At 40.3% G+C, this 25496-nt stretch overlaps 1 protein-coding gene across 1 annotated transcript in view; it reads right to left on the bottom strand.

The window, feature by feature from the left end:
• The window catches only part of LIMA1 (LIM domain and actin binding 1), a 66978-nt gene that overhangs the window by 23085 nt on the left and 18397 nt on the right, over positions 1–25496 (bottom strand). Inside the window, exons 2-4 of the mRNA XM_015831853.1 lie at positions 22267–22403; positions 14962–15007; positions 7269–7733 (exon numbers count right to left, since the gene is read on the bottom strand). Coding sequence (XP_015687339.1) covers positions 7269–7733; positions 14962–15007; positions 22267–22385 — 630 coding nt within the window. The 5' untranslated portion in view covers positions 22386–22403. The remainder of the gene's footprint in view (positions 1–7268; positions 7734–14961; positions 15008–22266; positions 22404–25496) is intronic.

The following is a 25496-nucleotide window of genomic DNA, read 5'->3' as shown; positions in this document are numbered from 1 at the left end:
GTAGGCCTAATTGACCCTATTATTGTCAGAAACAGCAGAAAGGATACAGGAGACAGATGTGCTGACTTCAAACTAATTTTACTCAAAGAATTGCTTGTGGATTAAAGTCAAGATGTTTATGGCTTTTGTTTTTCTTGTCACCCTTAGTTTAAGAAAAAGCAAGTCTGAAAATTTGGAACAGGAAAAAAGGAAAAAAATATTGAAAGGGCAATTTCTTTCTATAAATGTATTGAGGAACTATTAAGATGGGCGTCAACTTCCATGGCTCTTCCACTTTTACCACAGTTTTTCTAAAACTGTTACTTACAATCTAATAATTTTTTCTTCAATACTGTAGTTACAGCCAAGTCCTGTCACATCTAGAATTCTAAAATACAGGCCCAATGTTGCTCACTCACATAATTGAAAGGATGTGACGTCGTATTTTTAAAGTAAAGCAGATTTCTGCTTGATTATGCTAAGGTAGGAGTCAGTCTAGATCAGGGGTGTCAAACTGCCGGCCCCTGGGCCCGGATGCATCATAATGAAACCGCGCCCACCCCATTGCCAGCAATAGCAAAAAAGTCGTGATATGTCGCAACACGTCACATGACGTTGCGAGTTTGACACCCCTGGTCTAGATGTTTAAAGTAGCTGCTCTTATTTCCTGGAACAATCCAACTAAATCTACACAGAACCCACTTAGCCCTTAATTAAATTCTGGGGAAAGGAAAAACAAAGCTACATTATACAGTTTTAAGAATTGCCTGTCCTTAACAAAGCTATATGGGACGGTGTGGAAGAATTTATGCATTGGTTGTAAAAGATGTGTGTCATTGCCAAAAGGATAGCCATACTGCTAAACCATCCTTTGTTTTGTGTAATATCTAAACTATCATAATTGTCCTCCCCATAGAGAAGACCTCCCAGGTGGCATGATCCACTTTAATTCAAAAGGCTAAAAAAAGATTACTATGCAGTCATCTTTAGAATGATTGCATCTATAATGCCAATTGACTGTGAGATATAAACTGCTTTAACTTCCAAAAAATACATTAACAATCAATTCTCAGCTCAAATATAAATCCAGATTATTTTAAAGAACTCCACAAGATTTTGTCGTTCTTTTAATCCTATGTATCAGAGGATTTCATTGGTATTTCAGTGCCAATTATTTTGCATTAAAAGGTCACCTGTTAACAGATAGGACTGAGTGTAGATATGTTAATTTTTATTATAATAAGATATTATATCTTTGACATTTTAGAACTCAATACTTTTTAAAGGAGATTTTGACAGATGGATGAAAGCATGGAGTGGTAAGAGGTAGCATAATCAAGCAAAACAATTTCCTAAAATATCTTTGCATTAACTGTCCTAGTCTACTTTGCAGAAAACACACATTGGGGCATGAGACTGAACTTGCATTCTCTTCAAAATATTTTTCTAATATTATTCTAATACTTTGATTAAAAAACTCCACTATAGACATGTGTTATTTACATATGCTCAGATGTAGCACTATGCTGCATATCTGCTAAACGGGATTGGAAGCTGAATCAATAGAGATCTGCATTCCACTCTTCAGTGTGCTAAAACCAGTTTGCATACTCTACAAGCAGTGTAACTTTGCAAATATATTTGGGGGGCATCTAGAAGAGGAAGTCTGTTTAAGTCTGTAATTATTCTGAATCCAGGATTTCTTTTTAAATCCCAATGACTAACACTGAATTAATTCCAGTTTATGAAATCTTTGTAAAGCCATTCTCTTTCATGATCACTGCTCAACGTCTTCACCAATTTATTCTATATTCTAGATAATTATCTTGTTAATGGCCAAAGTCCTCAAAAAGTCAGTGCCTGGAAAGAACTACTGGAGCTGGAAGCCTTGTCAGTATCTCTTCTGTCATTATTCTCAAAAATCAGCCTGTTTCACAGCTGAAATGAATTAAAATGGGATTCTGACAATTTCCAAAGCAATGAAGTATTCACTACCAATCTCAAGAACCGCCTATGTGCCATATTGTTATTGAAATGGACCACATATATTCTTTATTCTAGGCACTTTTCAGCACAGCCTTTGCCAACTTAATATCCTTCCAATTTGTTGGCTTTCTAATCTCATAATTGCTGCTGCATTGTGCTTAGCACAAGACATGATCACTTATCTCATAATTAATGCAACTCATTTGGAGTTACTGCGTTGGGCATAATGTTGATAATACATTCTAAACTTAAAACCCTCTGGATGCATGTAGTCCCTTATGGATATTAACTATCTCAGATTCTATTATTTAAGAACAATCCTTAGTATAAGATATACAACGGCATATAAACATTTTATTACTGCAAAGTTGGTACTAATATAGCAAAATGTAGTTTAAAAGTACGTGAGTGAACCAGAAAGATAAACTTTATCTAGATCTTTGAGTTTGAACAACAATCAGGGTATATTAGGATTACCAAAATGCATAAGAAACAAAAGGGGGGGAGGAGTGGGAGGTACAATCAATGGGTAAGATGTGTGAATACACAAAGACTTTGAAGGCATTCTCTAAATACCAGGGTCAGCAACTTGGGTCCTGCAAAGACTTTAAGTAACTCTACTCAGCTTGCCAGGAGTTCGATCCTGAATGGCTCAAGGTTGATTCAGCATCCCATCCTTCCAAGAAGTTGGTAAAATGAGGACCCAGATTGTTGGGGGCAATAGGCTGACTCTGTAAACTGCTTAGAGGGGGTTGTAAAGCACAAGTCTTAACCACAAGGCTTAAGACTTGAGGGTCCCTCAAGCCCAATGTTCCACAAGACTTTTTAAATTATTCTTTTAATAGAAGAAAGCTACCATGCTCTAACAACTTTTAACAAAGCATTTATAGCAATGCCTTTGTTCTGCACAAAGGTCTAAATGGGCAAGCAGAACGCATCCTGCAAAGCACATTTGCCTTCTGAGATATTGTATTTTAATAACAGTGGTGGCACAGTGGTTAGAAGGCAGTATTGTAGGCTAATTCTGCTCACACTGCCAGGAGTTTGATCCTGACTGGCTCAAGGTTGACTCAACCTTCCATCCTTCCGGGGTTGGTAAAATGAGGACCCAGATTGTTGGGGGCCATAGGCTGACTCTGTAAACCACTTAGAGAGGGCTATAAAGCACTGTGAAGTGGTATATATATATATATATATATCTAAGTGCTACTGCTATTTTGTTACTTGACTGTTTTTTATAGTCATTTTGCAAATCAGCAAGCTTTTCATGGAGGTCATTTTTTTTAACAAAGAGTCTCAAACAATTTGGTCTCAAAATTTTTACACACATTCATTAACCACAAAGAATGCCCATCCCTGCTACACATATGTAGTAAGTAGTGCCAATGACATAAAATATGTCCTTGCATAAAAAAATCTCCCTAATGATCCTTATCGTATGGCAGAGGATAATTAATACAGCATGATCTACAGCAAGGTATAATCTCTGCCCATCAGAATTTTCTTTATTCTATAACAGTCCTTGGAAAAGGCAAGCTGATTAAGATAATGATTGCTCCAACATTATCGAGTGCATTTTCCACAAGTAGGGCTGGATCTCCAGATGACACCAATCACTGACTGCAATTCACCAGCTCTCACTGCAATGCCTTTCCAATGACAAACTTTTGAAGAAAGACCACATTGTTTATTAGGGCTGTGCATGCTTCAAAAATCACTTGAAAGCATTGCACAAAGCCCACCACATAACTGTACAAGACCAAAATGCCACTGCTTTAAGGAATATGCTCATTAAAATTAATGCAACTAGAAATCTGCTTTAAGAAATAGTACAAAGGGGCTTGGCCTTGGGCAAGGTCCAAAGCACTTCTTTTGAAACATTTTCAAAAGCTGCAGGCACAGCCATATTGTTTGTGTCTTCAAATAAGTTATTAGGCAAAGGAAATGACGTTATCATAAAGCACATAGCACACAATTCTACTAGTCTTTCCTTCACTGCTGCATTTAATAGTCAACCACTATAATATTTAAAATGCAACAATACTAACTTGAATCTGGAGATATCTAGTGTGAGCAAAAAGGCATTTCTATTTGCATAAGGCAGCCAATCAAGTTCTTTCAATTCCTACTATTGTCTGTATTCTCTATTATGCAATTTCAGAGAAGCTCCTGAACTTTAAAAAGAACTTAACAGGAACATATGGGAGAAAAAGCCCTCATTTTGTATCAAATCTCTGTTCATCTCTATATCCAAACCAATATGTTTTGACAGTTTATATACCCCTTCTGCATTTATCATCAAAATGGTTTTTTTTAAAAAAAACCTTAAATAGAAGAATATTGGGGGGGGGACTGTTGTTGTCTTCAAAACATTTAAACCACATTTTGTTTGCAGTTTTCAACAAGATAAAGATGTTTACTTCTTACTGCTGTGCATTGATGTTATAGTTCAGTGATGGCGAATCTTTTAGAGACCGAGTGTCCAAACTGCAACCCAAAACTCACTTATTTATCGCCGGGTGCCAGGTGGGCGTGGTCACTGGATGGGCGTGGCTGTGGTCATGGCAGACTGGGTGGGTGTGGTCACCTCAATGTTGCTCGTGGGGAGGGACGCCTGTGGGGGCCAGGCAGGGTTGGGGGAGATCCAGGGGGTCTCTGGCAGGTGGGACGGTGGGCAGGAGGCTCGTCCTGAGGGGTGAGGCGAGGTAAGGCGAGGCAGGGACCAGGGTGGCTGCTGCCTGACACCATTGGTCCCCGCACACAGAGGCTAGTGAGCACATGGGGGCCGACAGTGTCCCTCGACCGGGCCAGCAGTTCAGAGAAGCCGCCTCTGAGCTGGATGGCCGGTCGACAGCTGAGGAGGCGATGCAGGGGATTGTGCCTGGGAAAAGGAGAGGATGCGAGGCCAGGAGGGATGGGACGGGGGGAGGGAAACTAGCCATGCTGGGATGCATCCTAACCTTGAGTTAGTAGGGGGCTGGTTGAAGAAGGATGGTTGCCATCTCCAGGGCATGGTGGGTGTGCCCACAGAGAGGGCTCTGAATGCCGCCTCTGGCACACGTGCCATAGGTTCGCCACCACTGTTATAGTTATTCAACAATCCAATCATCACATTACGCTTATCTTTCTTTTGAACAATCAATTATCTACTTACTTCTCCTCCCTTGGCCCCAATTTTTCCCTAGTGACTTCTGCTAAGTTGTCCAACCAATTCTCGCTCCTGGAAGTTCATTCTAAATCTATCATTTCAACTTATTTTAAAGAGAATAATTATAACTCAATAGCAGTCATATCCTAGTTATAAGATCAGGTAAGATTTATCACAGCCTATTCTTATTACAGAATTCTTATTATGTATTAATCCTGGACTAAACAAAACTTATCATAATGAGGCACTTCCTGTCCTTTTCTTACTGCTACCTTCTGCTGCTAGATTCTACTGCTAGAATCTACTGCTAGATTCTCCTCTATCTATATCCCAATTGCTCAGTTCACATCCCTCCCTTCTATTTGTTTGGTCTCATGATCTGCAGTTTGCAGGAGTAGCTGCACATGAGGTAAGAGGACATGCTTAATAGGCTTAAATCCATTGACAGAGACAGAGAGATCAGTATAATGCTGTCATCTGCTCCCAGATATTGGGTAACCTAATACATAACACACATATGCAATTATATATGTATTCTAGTGGCTTCTGAACATAACAGGTTGGTACACTCAGGACACATCAGGCATATGAATCAATGAAAACTGCATTATATATTTTATTCCAATCCTGATCTGAAGTTTCCAGAGCCTTGTAGTAAACTAATTCTGTCCATTGCACATATATTTCATAGGATTTTATACAAAATTGATTGAAGTTTTAGCTATAAGGAAGAGGAAGCAAAAAATATCTAAAGCACTTAGTTTACCATCATAACTTTTGTGCATCTGTGAAATCCAGATTTTGGCTTACTGCTGCTCTAACTTGTTTTCTATACTACTAATTTGTCAGTGATGCAAAACTACATAATAATTTCTATTAGGATATAACTTGTACAATGCAGAATTTGTATGACAGTTTTTTTTTTAAAAAAATGTAAACAATGATAAATATACATCTAAAAATAATGTCTTCAGGCTGAAACATTCTTTTTGCAAGATCATTTTTACCCAGCTAAGAATAGCTTTCTAATTATAAAGAGTATGAATTTTTTTCTCTCTGGGCCAGTTTCCTTTCATAACTGAAAGACTTTGTATACCTGGAAAACTTGCAGATTCCTACGGTAGCATGTTTAATTGACTTTAAATTTGGTCTAGAACCAGTACAGGCAACACCTACACTAAGTTCTGAAACATGCTTAAGGTGAATAAGCTATGTCTACAGATCTTGGGATAGCTGTACACACCCAGCTATTTCATCCTTGTTATGTTCAGATGTAATTGGACCACTCAATCAGCATTGCAGGCTGTATCTCGTTAAGGTAAGATAAACTGCTCCTGTGGCAACCTAGATTTGGAGATCTAATTTACAAAATTTAGCTTGACACCAAACTAATTCACCTTTTCAAAGCCCTGAGGAGTTTTAAATCACAACTATATCTGTTTATATTCTAGCATATACTTGGAACACATTACAAGGGATTAAACTGACGGAAACTATGATGAAACTGGGAAAAGCCAACCAAAGATTACTTCACGTCACTACCATATGCAACTCATTTTCTTGTTACTCAATTTGCAATTTTCCCCAGAGATAGAGTCTGTAGTCCACATGCTGGATCAGATTTCATGAGTACTTGTAGGAAAATGCAAGGCCCATGAATTTGCAAGTCAAAACTGGTGAAGACAGGCATTCTCCGAACTTTCTTCCTGTGAGAAGATTCAGCAGCAGACAGAAACATTTGCCAGGATGCAGACAGAGAAAAGTTTAAAAATCGTAGCTTCAAACATTAGTTTCCACAACTCAAAAAAATATATCAATGAACGGTTTTTCTCCAATCACAATACACACACACACACACAAATTCCCCAGGTTCTTTTCACAATTACATGCATGCACAGTTCACAATTTATTTGGAGGCTTCAACAGGGCCAACACCCCAATGAGGCTAACCTTAGTTAATTAGGTTTCTTTTCGCAACAGCTATTGGCATTCTAAAAATCTGCATTCTGCCACACAAACTCTTCTCCTTTGAGCGAGAATTACTGTGCTATCTGCATGGGGGATTTTTGACAACAGGACAAATAAAGATACTAGTCACCCCTTTGCAATTTGTTTTTTCAAGAGCCAGGGAGAATTGAAGCAAATCGTTCCTTACCTTTGTTTGAACTGCATCCCCCCTCTCAAACATCATCTTTAGTTTGCTTAGAGGAACATTAAACTTCTCTATTTTCCCTGACGATTCTGAGATTTCACTGAGATTCTCCAGCTTTCCTATGTCTTGTCTGGATTCTCTAAGACAATTTTCCATTTCCCCACTTTGAGATGAATGGGTTTTATCCTCTTCGCTGCCAACACTGGGATATCTGAACCGGCCAAACACTCTGGAAGAGGACTGAAGTCTCACTCTTGGACTAATCCCTGAGGTTTTGTTAATTTCTGCTAGGGAAGCAGAGCCGCTTTCAGTTCCACCACCAGGGCTGACAGCCTTCTGCCTAACCTCAGCACGGCGGCTTTCCACAGCTTCCTTCCGGACTTCCGTCCCCAAGCTTGGATTTTCCCACTTCTTCTTCAAGATGCTGAGGTTCCCCCTTTTAAAATGAGGGGGAAGTGTGTCAATGCTCTAAAAAAATGAACAAGAAAGTGAGACCGGTTATAAAAGTTGTCCCGAAGTTCTTTCTCCAGGGAAGAAAGGAAGTTAAACGCTGAGCACACGCAGTTTCAGACAGCTGTGAATAGTTAGAACTGTGCCACATGGAGCAAGGCTGGATCCAGGGTAAGGAGGGGAGAGGGGAGGGAAAAAGAAAAAGAAGCTGAAGCAGGAAGTGAGAAAGCAGGATGGCCTTATATGGAAGCAAGGGACTCCACTGAAGGAGAGAGCTAGAACCAAGCCTTTTTGCCTCAACATTCGGCACAAAGGAAGGAGAGAACAAAAGCCCACCTTCTCCCAGGCTGCTTCCAGAATAGGTGGGAAGCCATATGAGATGGCTACTGTCAAAAGAAGCCCTGCTCCCCATCTGCTCCACAGGATGACAAAGAGGACCCAACAGCAAGTTTAAAAAAAAATATATGGAGGCTTATCTTTCAAAGAACCTGTCACTTTTTTATAAGCGTTCATTGATAATATTTCGGTAATTTTCTTCCTAACTGTGCCAGCCATTAATTTTATTTCTTTTTACCTATTTATTAAGGGTTGGTCACACACTTACAGGGATTGTGATTTGGACCCCCGATTAAATGATTTAAAATAGAAGGGTTCTAAAAGATTTAAGGTACACCTGGAAAACATTGTGCCATTCCTGTTTAACACAAGCATTTTACTTACTTAACGGGGCAACTCCTCTGCCCAACTTTTTCTAAGCAAGCCATTCATAGCAGTTGGCAAGATCCAGCTAAAATATGGAAAGGGACTGCAAAGCTTTAGGTTATTAAAACAGGATAAGCGACTATTCTGGGATTACTTCTCTCTGTTATTCTTGGGGCCACGTGTGAGTTCCACCTTGCAAATCAGTGAGAAGAAAACATAACTTTCAGAAATAATCAGTTTTCTGTCCCATTTCAAGCAGGTTTAAATTTGCAGAGAGAAATAATAGTGCAAGATCAGGGAATCAGAAGTTTAAAAAAAAAATGAGGGGAGGGAGAGGTACAGAACCACATAAAACAATGTTGTCAATGCTTTTATAACAAAATCAGGTTCCAAAAAAGTATCTGGCATATACAGTACAGCACACTGTGACTCATATTGGACACTATTTGAATTCGTCTTTGTTTTAACACCCCTATGCAAAGCTCACTTTTGTGGCCTGTGCTGACCTGACTCAGAGTTTACTATTCAATCCTGTATGTCAAAAGAATTATCAGCCAGACAGTGTTGCTACCTAACAGACACAGGTCCAAGAGTCAGCTCTTTAATACGGTGAGTCACACATTAGACAAGGAATGCTAAAAGGAAAGGGGAAAAAAAGCCAAGTTTGATAACAATCAAAAGCAGGACAGAGAGTTCTCAAGCTCAGCAGAACAAAACTTCATCTAACACAGAGAATAATTAGTTCCAGCACACAAAAATACTTAGTATGGTTGGAAGGTTATGCTGAGCAGACAGAACAGAATCAGAAGCCTGGATAAGGTCAAACATTAGCAAAAGCTGTATCCACATTCAGTGCCCTAGATTAGATAATAGAGGCCAAAATCAGCATATTTAATCAGCAATCTGTTTAAATTCAGAGCTATTTAAATGAAACCACTTCAGTGAACATAGTAGTGGGGAAGTTACCGAGGCCATTCTAATTTCACTTGTGCAATACAGAGAAACTCCCAGGACTGAAGTTAATAACCAAAGGATCTGTTATGGTCTAATCTCCCTTCTTCATTTGTGTAATTTTTACCAGTGTTGCAGACGTTGTCATCTTCCATTTGTAGCCTTTTTCAGGTTTTTCCCTTGTGCTTCCACCTTTTTTCTTTACCACCACAAAGATGGAATATCTGTATATATTTTTTTTGAATGATATGATGGTAGCTTTCTATATGTTCCATCCCTTATATTGGTAGTCCTCGACTTACAACAGTTCATTTAGTGACTGTTTGAAGTTACAATGGCACTGAAAAAAGTGACATATGACTGTTTTTCAAACCGTTGTAGCATATCCCCATGGTCATGTGATCAGACGCTTGGCAACTGACTCGTATTTTTGACGGATGTGGTGTCCTGGGATCACGTGATCACCTTTTGTGGCCTTCTGACAATGTCAATGGGGAAGCCAGATTCACTTAACAAACATGTTACTAACTTAACAGCTGCAGCGATTCATTTAACCACTGTGGCGAGAAAGATCATAAAATGGGGCAAAATTCACTTAACTGTCTTGTTTAGCAATAGAAATTTTGGGCTCAACTGTGGTCGTAAGTCAAGGACTTCCTGTAGTCAACTCTGTCTTAAGTTATTTTCTCCATTTTCCTCTGGTTGTAGAGGTTTTAGCTTCTTCCTGTACCTTTTCTAGGTGTCTCTCAAACCAAGAGAACTGACTGAGGGAGAGAACTCACTGCCTGCAGAGCAGGGATGTTCTTTGCCCTGCTGCTCCTCCCCCTTTCCCTTCCACCATTAATTCAAAATTTTGCATCTGAAGATTTTGGTGAGACGATCAGCCCAGAAATATGACCGCTTTTTCCTGTTTCTAAAATGTTGAGTCCCTGTGACGATGCAAAGCAGATAAGTTCACACTAATTGCCTGACTTCATAATCGGGGGTTTTCAGGTGCAAGTTGTTTTGATGTATGCCTAGGGCAGTGGTGGCGAACCTATGGCACGCGTGCCAGAGGCGGCACTTGGAGCCCTCTCTGTGGGCACGTGCACCATTGCCCCAGCCCCGCCTCCCCCAACAGCCCCCTCCTCACCAGCAGCCCCCCTGGAGGAGAGTCACCCCCGGGCGCAGCCCGCACGGAGCAGCACAGCCAAGGACATAGCCGGGCAGCAGGGACAAGACTCCGCCCTTGCGCCCCATAGCGTGCAGATGATGCTGTGGGCGTGGGTGGAGGGCATGACTGCCATGGTGCTGCAGGGCTGCCTGGGTGATCTGCGGTGGGCCATGGAGGCGGTGTGTGGGTGGGCGAGAAAGGGGGCGGGCGGGGGCAGAGCAGGTAGGGCGGGAGGTGGAGTAGGGACAGGGGGGCGGTTTTTGGGCACTCAGTCTCTAAAAGGTTCGCCATCACTGGCCTAGGGGCTCCTATCTGTGGACAGGGAAATACAATTTGAAGGCAGTGAATGCTGGTCCAAAAATGGCAATATATTCTGCCTTGTGCTTCAAAAGGTGATTTAAGTTCTCACTGCACAAAATTCTTGACTCACCCTGATTCCCAGCTCCTGGGAATGCACTCTGCAGTAGCAGAAATTTGGAAGGCCAGATGTTTGCTACAGGGAAGACAGGGAAATGTTACTGATTTGCTTATACAGTATCTGTGAAGAAGGTATTTATAGTGGACCCCAAAACAAGACAAGACAGTTAATAGTAAGTGAATACTGATTGGCTGACAATTCGTTATGTTAAACTAGGGGTCCCCAACTCCCAGTCCGTGGACCAGCACCGGTCCGCAGCATGCACAAATAAGCAAAGTCCCATTCGTGGGATGCAGGCAACACATGAAACCATGCCTCCTCCAGTCCACGGAAAAAGCTCTCTCCATGGAATTGGTCCCTGGTCCCTGGTGCCCAAAAGGTTTGGGGCCGCTATGTTAAACTATAACTAGTCAGTATTGGTATTCTGACTACAACTGGCACTGAAGTTTCTGCTCACAGAATCAAACTTTGGAACCAAAATATAATATAAATTAGAAAATGAAGCTAAAATCCTCCTGGCATGTTTTATTCCCAGAAATAGAACCAGGCATATATCTGCATTAGGAAGATTATCTGTCACCAAGGCCATTTTCCCAATGGCTGGTTAAAGTATTATCCATAAGTTATTAACTTGGTTGAATATTTGCTACACCTAGTGCTGTTTCTTTTCTTACCTCTGTTGCCATTAAATGGTCATTTATAGTGCACAGGGCAAGTTGAGAAAAAGGAATGCATAATTCCTTGGCTTTTGTTTTCCTTCCTTCCCACCAAACAGCAGGAGCCACAGGGAAAATACCTTCCCCCCCCCATTTCTCTCCTTAATGTAATATGAGAGTTGGGGAGGAGGCAAGCTCTGACAGATGGCTACTCCAGCAGTTTGCCTTTAGTCAGAACTCCTTCCAGCTTAAGGCAAAGGGTTTAGGGGGGTGGGTTCAAAGAGAGCTAGGCTAACAGTTGAGTGGTACAGGATAGGAGCTGTGTGTTGAAGCCAAAGAGAAAGTTGGCTCTCCCGCTGCACCACACTGTCTCCCATTACCAGTTAGCTGTTAGTTAGGTTCCTAATTAGGCTCCCTTCAAATAGGAGTTTAAGTAAGTGGAGATGAGAAAGCAAGAGAGAATGAACAGGCTCTCTGCCTTCCCCTGTACTGCACAGACCTCCTGGTGCCAGTTGGGTGTCGTCTGGGCTGATCCCTCTTTTAAGTCAGATCTACAGACAATCTGGCCTTGGGAAGAGCTATGCCTGCAGCAGCCTAAAGTGGCCAATAGGTGCCAGGCTAATTCCACCCTCTAAGAAATCACCACCAGAATGCTTAGAGAACAATATCAGAGCGCACCTATGGTAAAGCTGCCATGGGTTATTGACTGCTTAAGAGGAAAACACAAGTTTAAAACAAGAATCACTAAGGATAACTTTAATTATGCTGCTTCCAGGAATATGTTGGGACATTATAATGACATGGCAACCCCCCCCCCCATATTTACCTATTTATATTGTCATGAGGAAAAAATAGGAAAAATTCTAAGCAGAATGACTTCACATCTACATAGATGAAAAGTACGAACTTTACATCCCAGAATAAAACTTGGGCTATCTTGTGCCACTGGAAGGCTGTTATAAAGCTTTCTTTTTTTGCAAATGTTTTTGCTATGTCAAATGTCCTATTCCCAAAATTTTGAGCTAATGATTAGAGAAGTGAATAGCCTGTACCTCAGGACAAATCAGAAGCAGCTTCAAATAGTCTTAAGGCCAGATCACTCTCCCAACTTTCTTCATGCTGGAGCAGGAGGCAAAGGAAGATGCTATTGTTCTCATTCTCCAACACCACATGCATGTCTGGATGTCTTTCCTTTCCGACATGCAGTGCAATATCTACAAAGGGATGTGCTATGCAGCATGAGCCTAGGCTTAGCACACTGGGCAAAACCCAGTCAATTGTGGTTTATTCAGTTAAAAATGTGTAAACAATCCATGGCTTTGTACAATATGTGAATTCAGCTACTGTGTCTTTATATTATTCTTGTGGGCTTCACTAGAAGGATATGTGTATAAAAGGCTTAAAAATTATTGCTTGCTTTTTATAGAACAAAAATAGAGACTGTGCTCAATTAATACACAGGTAAGGAGTGCAGGGTGGCTCAGGAGAGTGGGAGAGACCCTAGGACAGTGGTGGCGAACCTATGGCACGCGTGCCAGAGGCGGCACTCGGAGCCCTCTCTGTGGGCACGCGTGCCGTCGCCCTAGCCCCGCCTCCCACAAGCAGCCCCCTGGAGGAGAGTCGCCCCCGGGCGCGGCCTGCACAGAGTAGTACAGCCAAGGACGTAGCCAGGCAGACTTCGCCCTCACGCCCCAAAGCGTGCAGATGATGCTGTGGGGTGTGGGCGGAGGGCGTGGCTGCCATGGTGCTGCAGGGCTGCCTGGGCAATCTGCGGCAGGTCATGGAGGCGGTGTGTGGCCCTGCAGACAGGCGGGGCAGGGGGTGGAGCAGGCAGGGCAGAGCGGGGGGTGGTTTTTGGGCACTCGGTCTCTAAAAGGTTCCCCATCCCTGCCCTAGAAGGCTCCGTTCAGTACCTAAAAATCCTCTCTGCCAAAATCCAAGCAGGATGTTCAGCCACTGAGTAAAAAGACACTTGTATGTGGCCTGTACTGAGCCTCCTCCACCTGCCTGGAACATCCTCCACGCTTTACCTTACCAGGCTGCCACTCAGTTTTCTGTTTGGATTTCAGTTCCCTCTTGTCTCTGGGGGACGGCTGAAAGAGTTGCCTGCCAAAGGATTTCACCTCCTCTCTGTGCATGGAAGGAATCTGATTTCAGCTCTGTTTCTGCACCCTGCCAAAGGAGTTTAGCTCCCCTTAGCAGGAAGCTCTTTCAGAGAATCCCCAGACAAGAAGGAGTTTCTTGGTAAAGCGGAAGCCCCTTGTAGTCTTCCCTGCTGGCTTCCCCCACTGACTTTCTGCAGAGAAGGTTGCAAATGGCCATCACATAGTTGCGGGTGCTTGGCAGGCAATCATAAGTGCAGACAGATTGCCAAGAATCCAGATCACAATCACATGACTGTTCAATGTCTTGGGGTGGCAGGAAGTGCTTTATGGGCTGTAAAGCACCCTTTCTCAGACCATTGTAATTCTGGACTGTTGTTAAACAAACAGTTGTAATTCAAGGACTGCCCGTAGTAACAAAGGATTACAATATTCTGATCATATTAATTTGTAATTCTAGTCCTGGAATTTTCCAAGATGTGAGGGAGGGGGGAAGCTTAGGTGGGATTATGATGTTCCCATTTCAGAACTGAAGCTTTTAGTCTGAAATAGTATCTGATAACAAAAAATCTCTGAACAGCTGGAAAGTATTACTTGGAATAGCAAAGATGTTATTTTGGAAAGCAGTGGCATGTTAGCTTTAATTTTTTCTTCAGAACTGCTACTTTGACGAATAAAATATAGATAATCAAGAACCAAGATCGACCTTATTTACACAAATATAAGGAATCAGCTCCAAAACTAACATAAGCAAAGAGGCAGAATTATGCAGACACCTTTTCTCTAAATTTGAAAGTTAGCATTACAGCTACATAAAAACTGAACACAGCACCCTAATGTGCTTTGAATTTAGGACAAACAAGTTAGCGTCTCAGAAATTTGAGTGTCAGGAAACTTACTTGATTTTCTCATTAGTCAACCCTCGTGAAGACAGGAAACTGGGTCATAGCAAAGTCTAAACCGGGGTGGGGAACTGTGGCCCTTTTAACTGTGGACTTCAACTCCCAGAATTTCTGAGCTAGCATGGCTGGCTCAGGAATTCTGGGAGTTGAAGTCCACAAGTCATAAAAGTGCCACAGTTCCCCACCCCTGGTCTAAACTAAGGCCTAAGGCTAAGAACATTTCTCAGAGTCAGCATTGGAAGAGGAGACAGAGGAAATCTTTTGAGGAAAAGCAAGACTAACTGCTAGAGGGGATCAAAAAACTGAGATGTTATTAAGCTGTCATGCTACTACTGAATTCAAAACAATTTTAAAATACTTACACTTCTTTTTTTCTCTCCAGCGGCTTCCTCAGCTGCCTTCTGGTATCTTTACAGCAAAAGATAGAAAAAAAAATATTCCAACCACTAAACTTTTCAATGATATGTATACAAAATTTCAACAAACTAATTTTTTTAAAAAAATAGTAAGCTATAAGTAATTGATATCACAGTTTAGAACAGGAGTAGGCAACCTTGGCTCTTTTATGACTCGTGGACTTCAACTCCCAGAATTCCCGAGCCAGCTGGCTCAGGAATTCTGGGAGTTGAAGTCCACGAGTCATAAAAGAGCCAAAGTTGCCTACCCCTGGTTTAGAAGAAAAGAAGGTGAACAAAAAATATGATCTTATGAAAAAAACAAAACAGGAAAGTCCTATGCAAAACCAAACAAAATATGTATTTTAAAGTGCCACATGTGACAGATGTATCTTAATATAAACTTTTACCAGCTACAGATCATTTTGCAAAATGCAAAAGTACTAATTTCATGCAGCCAGATAAATCCATATGCAAACCCACAGAAAGAAAGGGATTGTAATCCAGCTGCACTAATACTTCATGCCTCTTTCTGATAAAGTAGGACAAAATCCAACAAGTTTATCCCACAATAAAAGTGATCCTTTAAAGATAAATAAAAATTGCATAACATTTTGCAGTAAAAGATTAACAAGGATATCCATTGCCCAATTGGTTTACACCATAGCATTAGCTATCTATAATTATTTAGTCTATTTAATTTTTGAAGCTTCTGGTGCTCCCAGAGGCCTCTGATGAGGAAGTATTGAAAGCCTTCAAGCAAGAAGATTATTTCAAGATGACTCTTTCCACGTTTACATACCAAGCAGCAATTGCAGAACAAGTTAAAACCAGCAGGTGAGATAATAGTAAACCTGAGGCGAGTCACTGCTCTTGAAAAGGCTGATCACCACACCCATGACTCAGGCTGATCTGATTGCCTTTGTCCTACACTTCGCAATTATGCCATCTCTTTAGCAGCCTCCAGATTCATATTCTATTACTAATTATAAATCTTTCTGCTTCCGAATAAAAAAAACAATATAGGGAAAAAAGTCAGAATACAACAGAGTTCAAGTTCCTTTCCTGGCAAAACAGATTAGATCAAAAGATGCCCAGAGAATATAGTCACTTGATACTCCAGTGAAATATGGAATGTAAATGGGGGTTCTTTAATGTGTCCCAATCTTATTCTTGGGCTAATGTAAGGAAGACTTTTTGAACTGCCTCAGGGTGCTACCCCTGTCAGAACAATTTTGCCCTACCTCTACCAAGCTTTTTCATGCGTATCAGCAACATAGGGTTGCGAAATCTCACTTCATCAAGATGGGATAATGGCAGCTGGCTTAGATTGCTTTAAGGGATCTTATACAATCATAACTGATCAGAAATGTTCTCAACAGCTATGACCCAGCATGCCTCCACAATCAGAAGGAATTTGCTTCCCGGAAATGTATTCATTACTTTGCACAAACGCTCCATTTCAAGAGTCCAGCAGTGAAATATTTAACACATAAAAATATGCATCAGCTTTCATCACCAAGTGCTCTTCAAATGTGTTGGGAATTCAAGTATTGCAGAACTTTGGAAATTGCAGGCCCAATGCAGCTAGAGCAGTGTTTCTCAAGCTTGGCAACTTAAAGATGTGTGGACTTCAATTAAAGCCTGAAAAACACTGCTCAAGAAAAACTAAGAGAAAGCTGAAACAGCATATCTGGAAGAGGAACACTCAATGCTACTCTATCAATTAAAAGTAGTACTCCAAAAACAAGCACAAAATTGAAATTTGGGGTTATTGTGGGAAACAAAACTTTGAGCTAAATAGCCTTCAGTCTGCTTCAGTTGAACTACTATTCAATTTCAATTATGTTCCACTCTTCCTCCAAGGAACATAAAGTTGCATAAATAGACCCAATTTCCAGGTTTATATGATCAAAACATCCCTGTAAATTAGTTGGAGAAATATTCCATAATGCCTCACTGATGACACTAGTTATGACCTGCCATTGGAGGCTTTTGGTCTAGAGACATGCCTACTACAGTTGCTGAGCAATGCTTTCTATGGCCTATTTGTCAGGTTTACATACTGCTTCAATCATGACAGAGAAGCATTATTTTTGACTTGGGCCATTCAAATCCATTATCTTGATGACTAAATAGCTACACTTGCTTCATTAGTTTCCTAGCTGTATTTGATGTTTTCTCATATATCGCTGAAATTTCTACCAAATGAATTAACGTAACATACATGAGAGCAGCTTTTCTTTTTTTCAGATGAATATGCCAGATTTTGATCTAGGATAGTAGCCTGGCCTCTCTGCTTTGTAAACCATAGTTTATGCCTCAGCATGTTATATAACCCACTTAATTGTGGAAACTATTGGTTCATTGAACAAATCAGAATCTAGCAATGTCTCTGTGAGCTGATGCAATCTTTGGCTGTAGAATCTGGATTTAAAACATTTTTAGTAAGAACTCCCAGATCAGCCTACTGTTTAACAACAACAACCCCATCTCTGTCTTCAAGTTTATTGTTAATTTTTTTTTAAATCTTACATCAATCCAGCCACTTTTTGCATCTGATGAACCAAGCTGCAATTCACAAAAGCTTATGCCTTTTGCTGCAACAGACAACGTGGCTCTCCTTCTACATAATTAAAAAGTAAACTCACCTTCAGATTATATTTAATTCCTGATGCCTTCACAGATGCACTCATGTAGGTAAACAATAAAGTATTTTGCTATGCCTTCTTATGGAATTTTTGGTTTTACTTCCTACTTTAGCTTACAACACTGGGATCCAAGGATTAACTAAGCCTGACACTGATTGGGTTTTAAAGGTCAGTCAGGGTGCTGCTAGCAGTACTTACAGTGGGAAGGGAAGGGCAGGAAAAGAAATGAGAAAAGGCAATACAAGTATAATCTGTTTTCTCTCTGACCCGGCTGCTGTTAGAATGATCAGATGAGGATCAGATGACCCATCCCTGCCCTGGAAGTTCTCACACGGTCTCACAGGGTACAGATAGCTGATCATTTACTGATCATGTGCAGTTATTATAGTGATGGGGGAAAAAATAACTTTACAACTAAAACTTGCATTTATGACCTTGGCCAGTCTGTAAAGCAAAAGAACCTGAACTACAATCGTAAGTACTTTGATGGTTTCACTTAGTGACCACTTTGCTTAGCAACCGACTCCCCAGTTCTAATTTTGACTACACCTATACAGAGTTTGGAGCCCTCATATACAGCCTCCACAGCCAATAATTGAAACAGCCAGGAGAAAAAGCAGCTCCTCGTTGTCTCCTGCTTTAGGAATAAATAAAGGCAAGGCTGTCTCCCTTACTGAAAACTACATTTATTATTTATTCCAGAAAAAGAGACTTGTAGGATTTTCCGCCTTTGATGCCAGAATAATTTGGCCAGTTCTGGCACCATAATCCTCAAATTTACAATTTTAAAAGGTAATTCTACTTTAGGCAGCATTTCACCTTGGACTGGATTAGTCTGTAGCTCAACTGAAGCAAATGCAGAAATTACTTAAGGATTTATATGCCACCCCTATAGGTGCACACTTTTGAGAGTAGCTTTTAATAATTAAAAACACTAGAAAAATGCAGTAACATTCTGTTAAAGTAACAAAACGTTGAACAGGAAAACATTTAGCAGGATATGTTTGACTGATTCAGTAGTTTCCTGTTGGAATAATAATTTTATAATATTGTAGAACAGAGCAAAATGTGGGTGGGGGCACCATGGGAACCAAATGGTGAAACAAATGTCAGTATGACTTGTTCCCATCCTTACAATCTGCACAAAATATGCTAGTTCTCACTACATTGCATCTTCTTAAACTTTCTTTCCGATGCTCTGAAAATATCTGTGATTAACCTTCTCTCCGCCTTCGTACTAATCTGCAGTCAACTCTTTTAATAAGCAAATTCAAAGCTAAAACATTTATACGCAGAAGTGACTTATTACACTAGCATTTTGGGTTTATCATTAACATGTCTTAATGGGGTTAATTTGTTCAAAACATAGTTTAATGGTATATATGAGCCAGCCATCTTCCTGTCAAATTATACAGTGATGGAACACTTTTTTTTTAATTTAAGGAAGGGACACATAATTTTAAACAAGACACTCTCTTGCAGCCATCCTGCAAGCTGATAGGGCCTAGCTCTAGAAATATTCTTGGAAATAAAAGTGATGCTGGAAGCTGTCAGTTGTCAGATACTAATTTCATTTTTTTAAAATTAAACTACATTCATTTTAAAAATCTATTGGGACAAAAAGCTTGGGGGGCACTGAAGAGGTATCTGGGTGGACATTGGAACTTCTGGAACTATCCTTGTAGGATCTTTTTGTCAAGAATTAAGAAATCAGTCCATCAATTACAGCAGCCTCTATATATGAATGCGCTTCCCCGCTGAAGCTGTTGGATGCTGAGGATATTCAGAGTGTGACCTTTGCTGGTCCATCTTGAACAAGTTCAGGGATAATCGGTTCTAATTTCAGCCTGTGGAGGAGGTGCTGCTATGCTAGTGGCAGGTAAAATTGCTGAAAGATTGGATTACAACAGTCAGGCCTTTTCAATTCTGTCCTGTTTTCTTTGGAAATTTTAAACTGAACTATGCTCACTTGAGCTCTCTTTGTCTCTCTCAAGAATTCAGGGAAGGCATTTCCTGAAAACACTTAAGGCAGAATATGCTGCCAATTGTGGCTCTTTCTTTCCTTGGTTACAGTGACGTTTTACTTTCCTAAGAACAAAAATACAGTTTTCTCAACTCCCTGCCTTTCTTTTTCTGCAAAGGAACATAATTGTCCAATACATAAGAAATGTAATTCAAAAACCTTATATTAACTCAAATTTAGTGTCCTGTGTAAACCAATAACCCAGAATTACAGATGTTGTGCCACCACAGAAATTGGAGCACAGACCAGATAGAAAGCAACAAAATACATCTGGCTAAAAACTATAGTTACACAGTGTAATCAAACATATATAAAGTGTAGCAAACTATGGTTTGATGGGGCATCTGAACTGAGCAGCCAAAATCTCCAAGGTACACTAGTTACCACCACCATATTCGACCCCTCAAAAACAGAGGCCAGCAGCTCAGAGAATCTGCATAATTCCAAGAAAAGATCCTTAAATCTAGGCCCATCATTCCATTTGTTCCTTATTAGCTCAAGCTTCCTCTATTTTCTTGAACCCTAGTATCTATTCATCACCTTTTAACTATATATCTAATAATAAAATTTTAAAAGAAAGCAAATTCCTGAAAAATACATAGCAAAATACTTTCCATTTTAAAGATTCATTCCTATACCAGGCTAATGATGATTCCATTAGCTAAGCCAGGGAATATGCAATGCAGTGCCAGTAGACCCAACATGTCAAACATTTTCCCTTGCTGATCCTGGCCTCAAGACATTAGGGGAATTTACACAAACAATAACAACAAAAACAATAAATGCTACAAAGAGCCAGATAGCGTTATCCTGATAGAAAATGTCTTGGGGGATGTCCATGTTTCTTTCCTAAGCATTCTTAGGAAATAAAAAGTATGGGTAATTTAATTTAATATTTTGTTTAAAAATGTGCCACTTGGCCAGAAAAAAAGAAAAGAAAAAAATAGTATTGGTTAAAGAGTATTCAGGGAAGGAGTAGTTGCTTACTGTGAGCTGAAATGAAAAGGATTTTGCTCTTTTGCCGATACACAAACACACATATTACTTTCTCAATCCCCTTCCGCACCTCCACTCCAAGGCTGAAAATTCCCATGAAAAAGCTCTGATATCTATCAATTTGCATCTAACATGGACATGCCTAATTACAACACAGTTTTGGAGTATTAATTGTAAAAAAGGACTAAAATTCTGTGTGTGAATGTATGCCTTCTCTATATTTACTAAATATCTTTAGAGAAATTGATATTGAGCACAAAGTGTTACTGCAGCTCAGCTCACTATTGCTGCGAGTTGGGAAAAAAACCTGATACATCAACTCTTAAAACATGGTAGTCTAAAGTAACGGCTATAGCAATATGTATCTGAAAAAATAACTTTTTTTTATAACAAGTTTTATTATTTTTTCAATTTTTACATCCAAGTAATTAGGAAGCAGCGTGGTGATAGGGTAATCAATAGTCCAATAACAAAATCATTCATATATATCTCAAGTTACATCATTAAAGGTTCCCTCTCTATTTCCCTTAATTATTATATCATATTCAAGTTAATACATTTCTAGATAAAGCTCAATCAATCAATACATTTATCAATAAAATTTTACTTATACATATCCAAGCCCTGTTTTTAAGTTTTACTTAATTCCAATTACCATATTCCAATTTAGCCTTTAATAACCATAATGTTTAAACTTCGGGTAACCCTAATTTCGCTCATTTCATTACAAGATAATTATTGTATCTAGAATACATATATTGTTCCGAAAATTACATTCTTACTTTATTTCACAAATATATTCTATTTCTCGTCCTGGTAGCTCCTCATTTACTAATAAAATATACAGTTAATTTTCATTTCCATTATAACTTTTTATCACTTAAATATGAGCCAGCAGTGTGCTGCAGCTGCCAAAAAGACCTTGTGTCACGACCCGACGTAATTGTCTCCCTATCTTAGTTCTAGTGCACTTCACAATTATGGTGAAATGTTACGGAACCATTCCGGTGTGAACCTTATGACGTAGGTCAAAACCAGTGGTGCTACATTTTTTCTACGACTCTGAGATCTTTCTCATGTCTCTTCTCGTTGTTTCTACTAATCCCCTGACCTCCGATTAGTATATAAGGAAAGGCTGCTGGAATTGACTATGTCTAGTTTAACAAAGAGAAGGACGAGGGGGGACATGATAGCAGTGTTCCAATATCTCAGGGGCTGCCACAAAGAAGAGGGAGTCAGGCTATTTTCCAAGGCGCCTGAAGGCAGGACAAGAAGCAACGGATGGAAACTAATCAAGGAGAGAAGCAACCTAGAACTAAGGAGAAACTTCCTGACAGTTAGAACAATTAACTAGTGGAACAACCTGCCTCCAGAAGCGGTGAATGCTCCAACACTGGAAGTTTTTAAGAAGAGATTGGACAGCCATTTGTCTGAGCAGGGGGTTGGACTAGATGACCTCCAAGGTCCCTTCCAACTATTATTATTATTATTATTATTATTATTATTATTATTATTATTATTATTATTATTATTATTATTATTATTATTATTATTATTATTATTATTATAACATCACAACCTGAAAATCCCAACAGAACTTACTTGGAAAACCTCTGTAGGAGAGCTGACGAGGTGTTCGCATTGACAAAAGACAATTCTTTGGCGGTTATCCTCAGAGAATGTGAAGCCCATTGCCTTCGGTTAAATGGAGATGGTTCCATTCTGAAATGCAGTAATGCCTATCGGAGAATGAAAATGACAAACTAATTTTTATATAGAAATACTCTCCATCCCATTGTCTTTGAGTGACAGTATTTCCCCACTTTTAAAAAGCCCTTTCATGCTAGACCCCAAGAAGAACAGAATATTTAACTTTCTTGTTTAAATTTTAAGAAACCATTCTCTCAGAAATATTTGTTTCTGATCCTCTAGATAGCATAGATTGCAACAGCCACAATTTCCAGCCAGTATTGCCCTCCTGGAAGTTATCAGTTTGGGAAAAGTTAATCTCGCTCATTCAAGCTACTCCATGCATCCAATAAAATAAGCTGCATCTCGTGAAAACAACTGCTATGAATAAAATTGTTAGTCTGAAAATATGTTACTAGACTTTCTGAATCCTAGATCAGTCTGCAAAACAATGTTTTTATAGTAAAATACGTTAATTCATTAGGTATGTTTTAATGACCCATATATCAGTACATTAATATCAATATATTGTCATTAATATACAATGCCAATAAGCTATAATGTCATGGTAGAGTGATCATGTGTGGCTATATATCATTATTTGGATGACTGGAGTATGTGAAACCAATTCAAAATAAGCAGTAGAAGCAAAAATATTTGTTCAGGAAATAGTCAGCTTACACATCATATAGACAATGACAACTCTAAAGAAAACACAGTGAGGTACAGAATATATCAGTCTCACAACAAAAGAAGGCTTTCAAAACAACAGATAGTTTCCATATAAAGGCAATGGCACTCCACTGGAAAGTACCAGGAAGTATGAGAAGGCACTTAAGATGCAATTTATCAAACTTTGGAAGGCTTTAACATGTAGGCGTACTTTGGAACTATCTCAGACTACCACAGTTGACATCTTGCCTTTGTTCTTCTGGAACATAAGGTTAGCCTGTCCATATAGACTTTGAGTTATACAGTTATGCATGGATGAGAAAATTCATAAGTGAAGAACTTGTACAGCTTATCACTGTTTGTGTCAGACCTGGGTATTTTTTTTAAGGAACATACAGCATTGAAGGTACTTTCCATCTTCAAAAGATCTTCAGCAAACACAATGGGTTTTTAAATATGCATCTACATAACCTGTCTTTCACCCTCATTCTCCTCACCCCATTCCAATTTAAATTCTACATCAGTCTAGCCACTCCATGTATCTTAAAGGATAAACTGCAGCTTACAAAACTTTTTAATAATGTTGGTTAGTTGGAAAATGTGCTACTAGTAGCCTGATTTTTTTCCCAACCTCAGTATAACATTCTTGGGTATAATTTTGCAATAAAACCTCTTTTCTGGTACTGGACTATCATCCATATAAGTAAGCAAAACGCATTAAAATGCCCTTTTCTGCATACCTTTAAAAATCAGCCTAAATACACAAAAAAGACTGCAGTTAAGAAACTTAAGAAAACCCATTATCAAAACTTCTTTGCAAGATTTACATAAAGGTTCATTATAAATAACATTTTAGTTTTCAAAGAAAGAAGTTCAAGGCAAAAAGTATAATGCAATACTTAAAACCAGAGCAACAGAATATATTTACCGGTAGTTCAGCCATTCTGCACTGCCAATAGTTGCTCTTCTGGAGTAATCTGTTACTAGCAAATTATTATAACTGCACAAAATTGTTATGGAAAATTGAAAAACCAGTTCTAAGGAGGCAGATTTTAGCAGGGCAGATATCATTGACTGCTCTCATTCTTTGTTTTGTCTTTCTTTCTACAACTCCTATCATCTTCTCAAGCTGAAAATTAGGATATGCTAACTTTACACCAACCTTATGAGATAGTGACAATGAAAAAACCCCCAGCAACTTATACATTTCCCCAAGTCCCTGTCATAGTTAAGCAGACAGTTATTTGAATAACAGTTGTCCTGTGTCCAAAGCATTCATTCCATCACATTGGCTAAATCCTGGAATTTAGGTGAAAAGGGGCGTTGTCTTACCTGAACGCCTTTTCTCAGCACGGAGATGGAGGATCCACAGAATGGGTGGAGACTGTATTCCTGCCCAATCAGATCAAGTCAGCCAAAGTTGTCACGCCCCGTCCTGGTTCCATTTCCCAGTCTTGACGCGAGNTCTATGTACCGTAGGTGGTCGTGATTTGGATGCTCCTTTAAGAAAAGAACGAATCAGTGGATGGTGTCCTAAGGAACCCACGGACTCGCAAGTGAGGACAGTAGAAAGAGCCGCCACCTGTCTGCGCAAGGTGTTGGGGGCCAGGCCCCTCTCCAGGCCGTCCAGCATAAATTCCAGAATATGGGGAATATTGAGCTGCAAGAGTGTCAAGTGACGCCTGGAACACCAAGCACAAAAGTTCTTCCACGTGGCCTCGTAAATGCGGTTGGTGGAAGGGCGGCGGGAAGCCTGGATAACCTCAATTACCTTCACTGAGCAAGACTGTTGTGACAAGTAGGAGCGCTCAAGTGCCAAACGGCTAACTGGAGCCATTGGGGATCCGGATGTATGATCAACCCCTGGCTGAGCGATATCCTGTCCGGGGGAATCCGCCATGGGTCTGAGATGGAGAGACTCATCAGGTCGGCGAACCAGGGTCTCCTTGGCCAATAAGGGGCTACCAACAGAATCTCCGCTTCCTCTCGGAGCAGTTTGCGTACCACTGCCGGGAGGAGAGGGAGAGGGGCAAATGCATAGAGCAGACCCCGGGGCCAAGCACTGCGGAGCGCATCCGTCTGTTCCGCCCCTTGAGACGGGAATCTGGAGAAGAACCGTGGCAGTTGGGCATTGGCCGGGGACGCAAACAGGTCCACCAGTGGCAGGCCAAAGCGGTGACATGCCTCCTTGAAGACCCTCGGGTGGAGTTTCCACTCTGAGTGGTCCACCGTCGTCCTGCTCAGTATGTCGGCCTGGGTATTGTCCTTCCCCGATATGTGATCGGCTGAGATGGAAGCCAGATTGTGTTCTGCCCAGGTTCCCAGTAACACAGATTCGTTGAGAAGAGATCGGGAACGAGTACCCCCCTGTCTGTTTACATGGGCTTTGGCCGTCACATTGTCCGTGAGGACTAACACGTGACGCCGTCGCACCAGATCGCGGAAGTGCCGTAGGGCTAGGTGTATAGCCC

Source organism: Protobothrops mucrosquamatus, unplaced genomic scaffold, assembly GCF_001527695.2.
Source record: "Protobothrops mucrosquamatus isolate PMUCROS unplaced genomic scaffold, P.Mucros_1.0 scaffold_282, whole genome shotgun sequence".
Lineage (NCBI taxonomy): Eukaryota > Metazoa > Chordata > Lepidosauria > Squamata > Viperidae > Protobothrops > Protobothrops mucrosquamatus.
The sequence above is the reverse complement of the archived record's forward strand: the minus strand, read 5'-3'. Positions and strand labels throughout refer to the sequence as shown.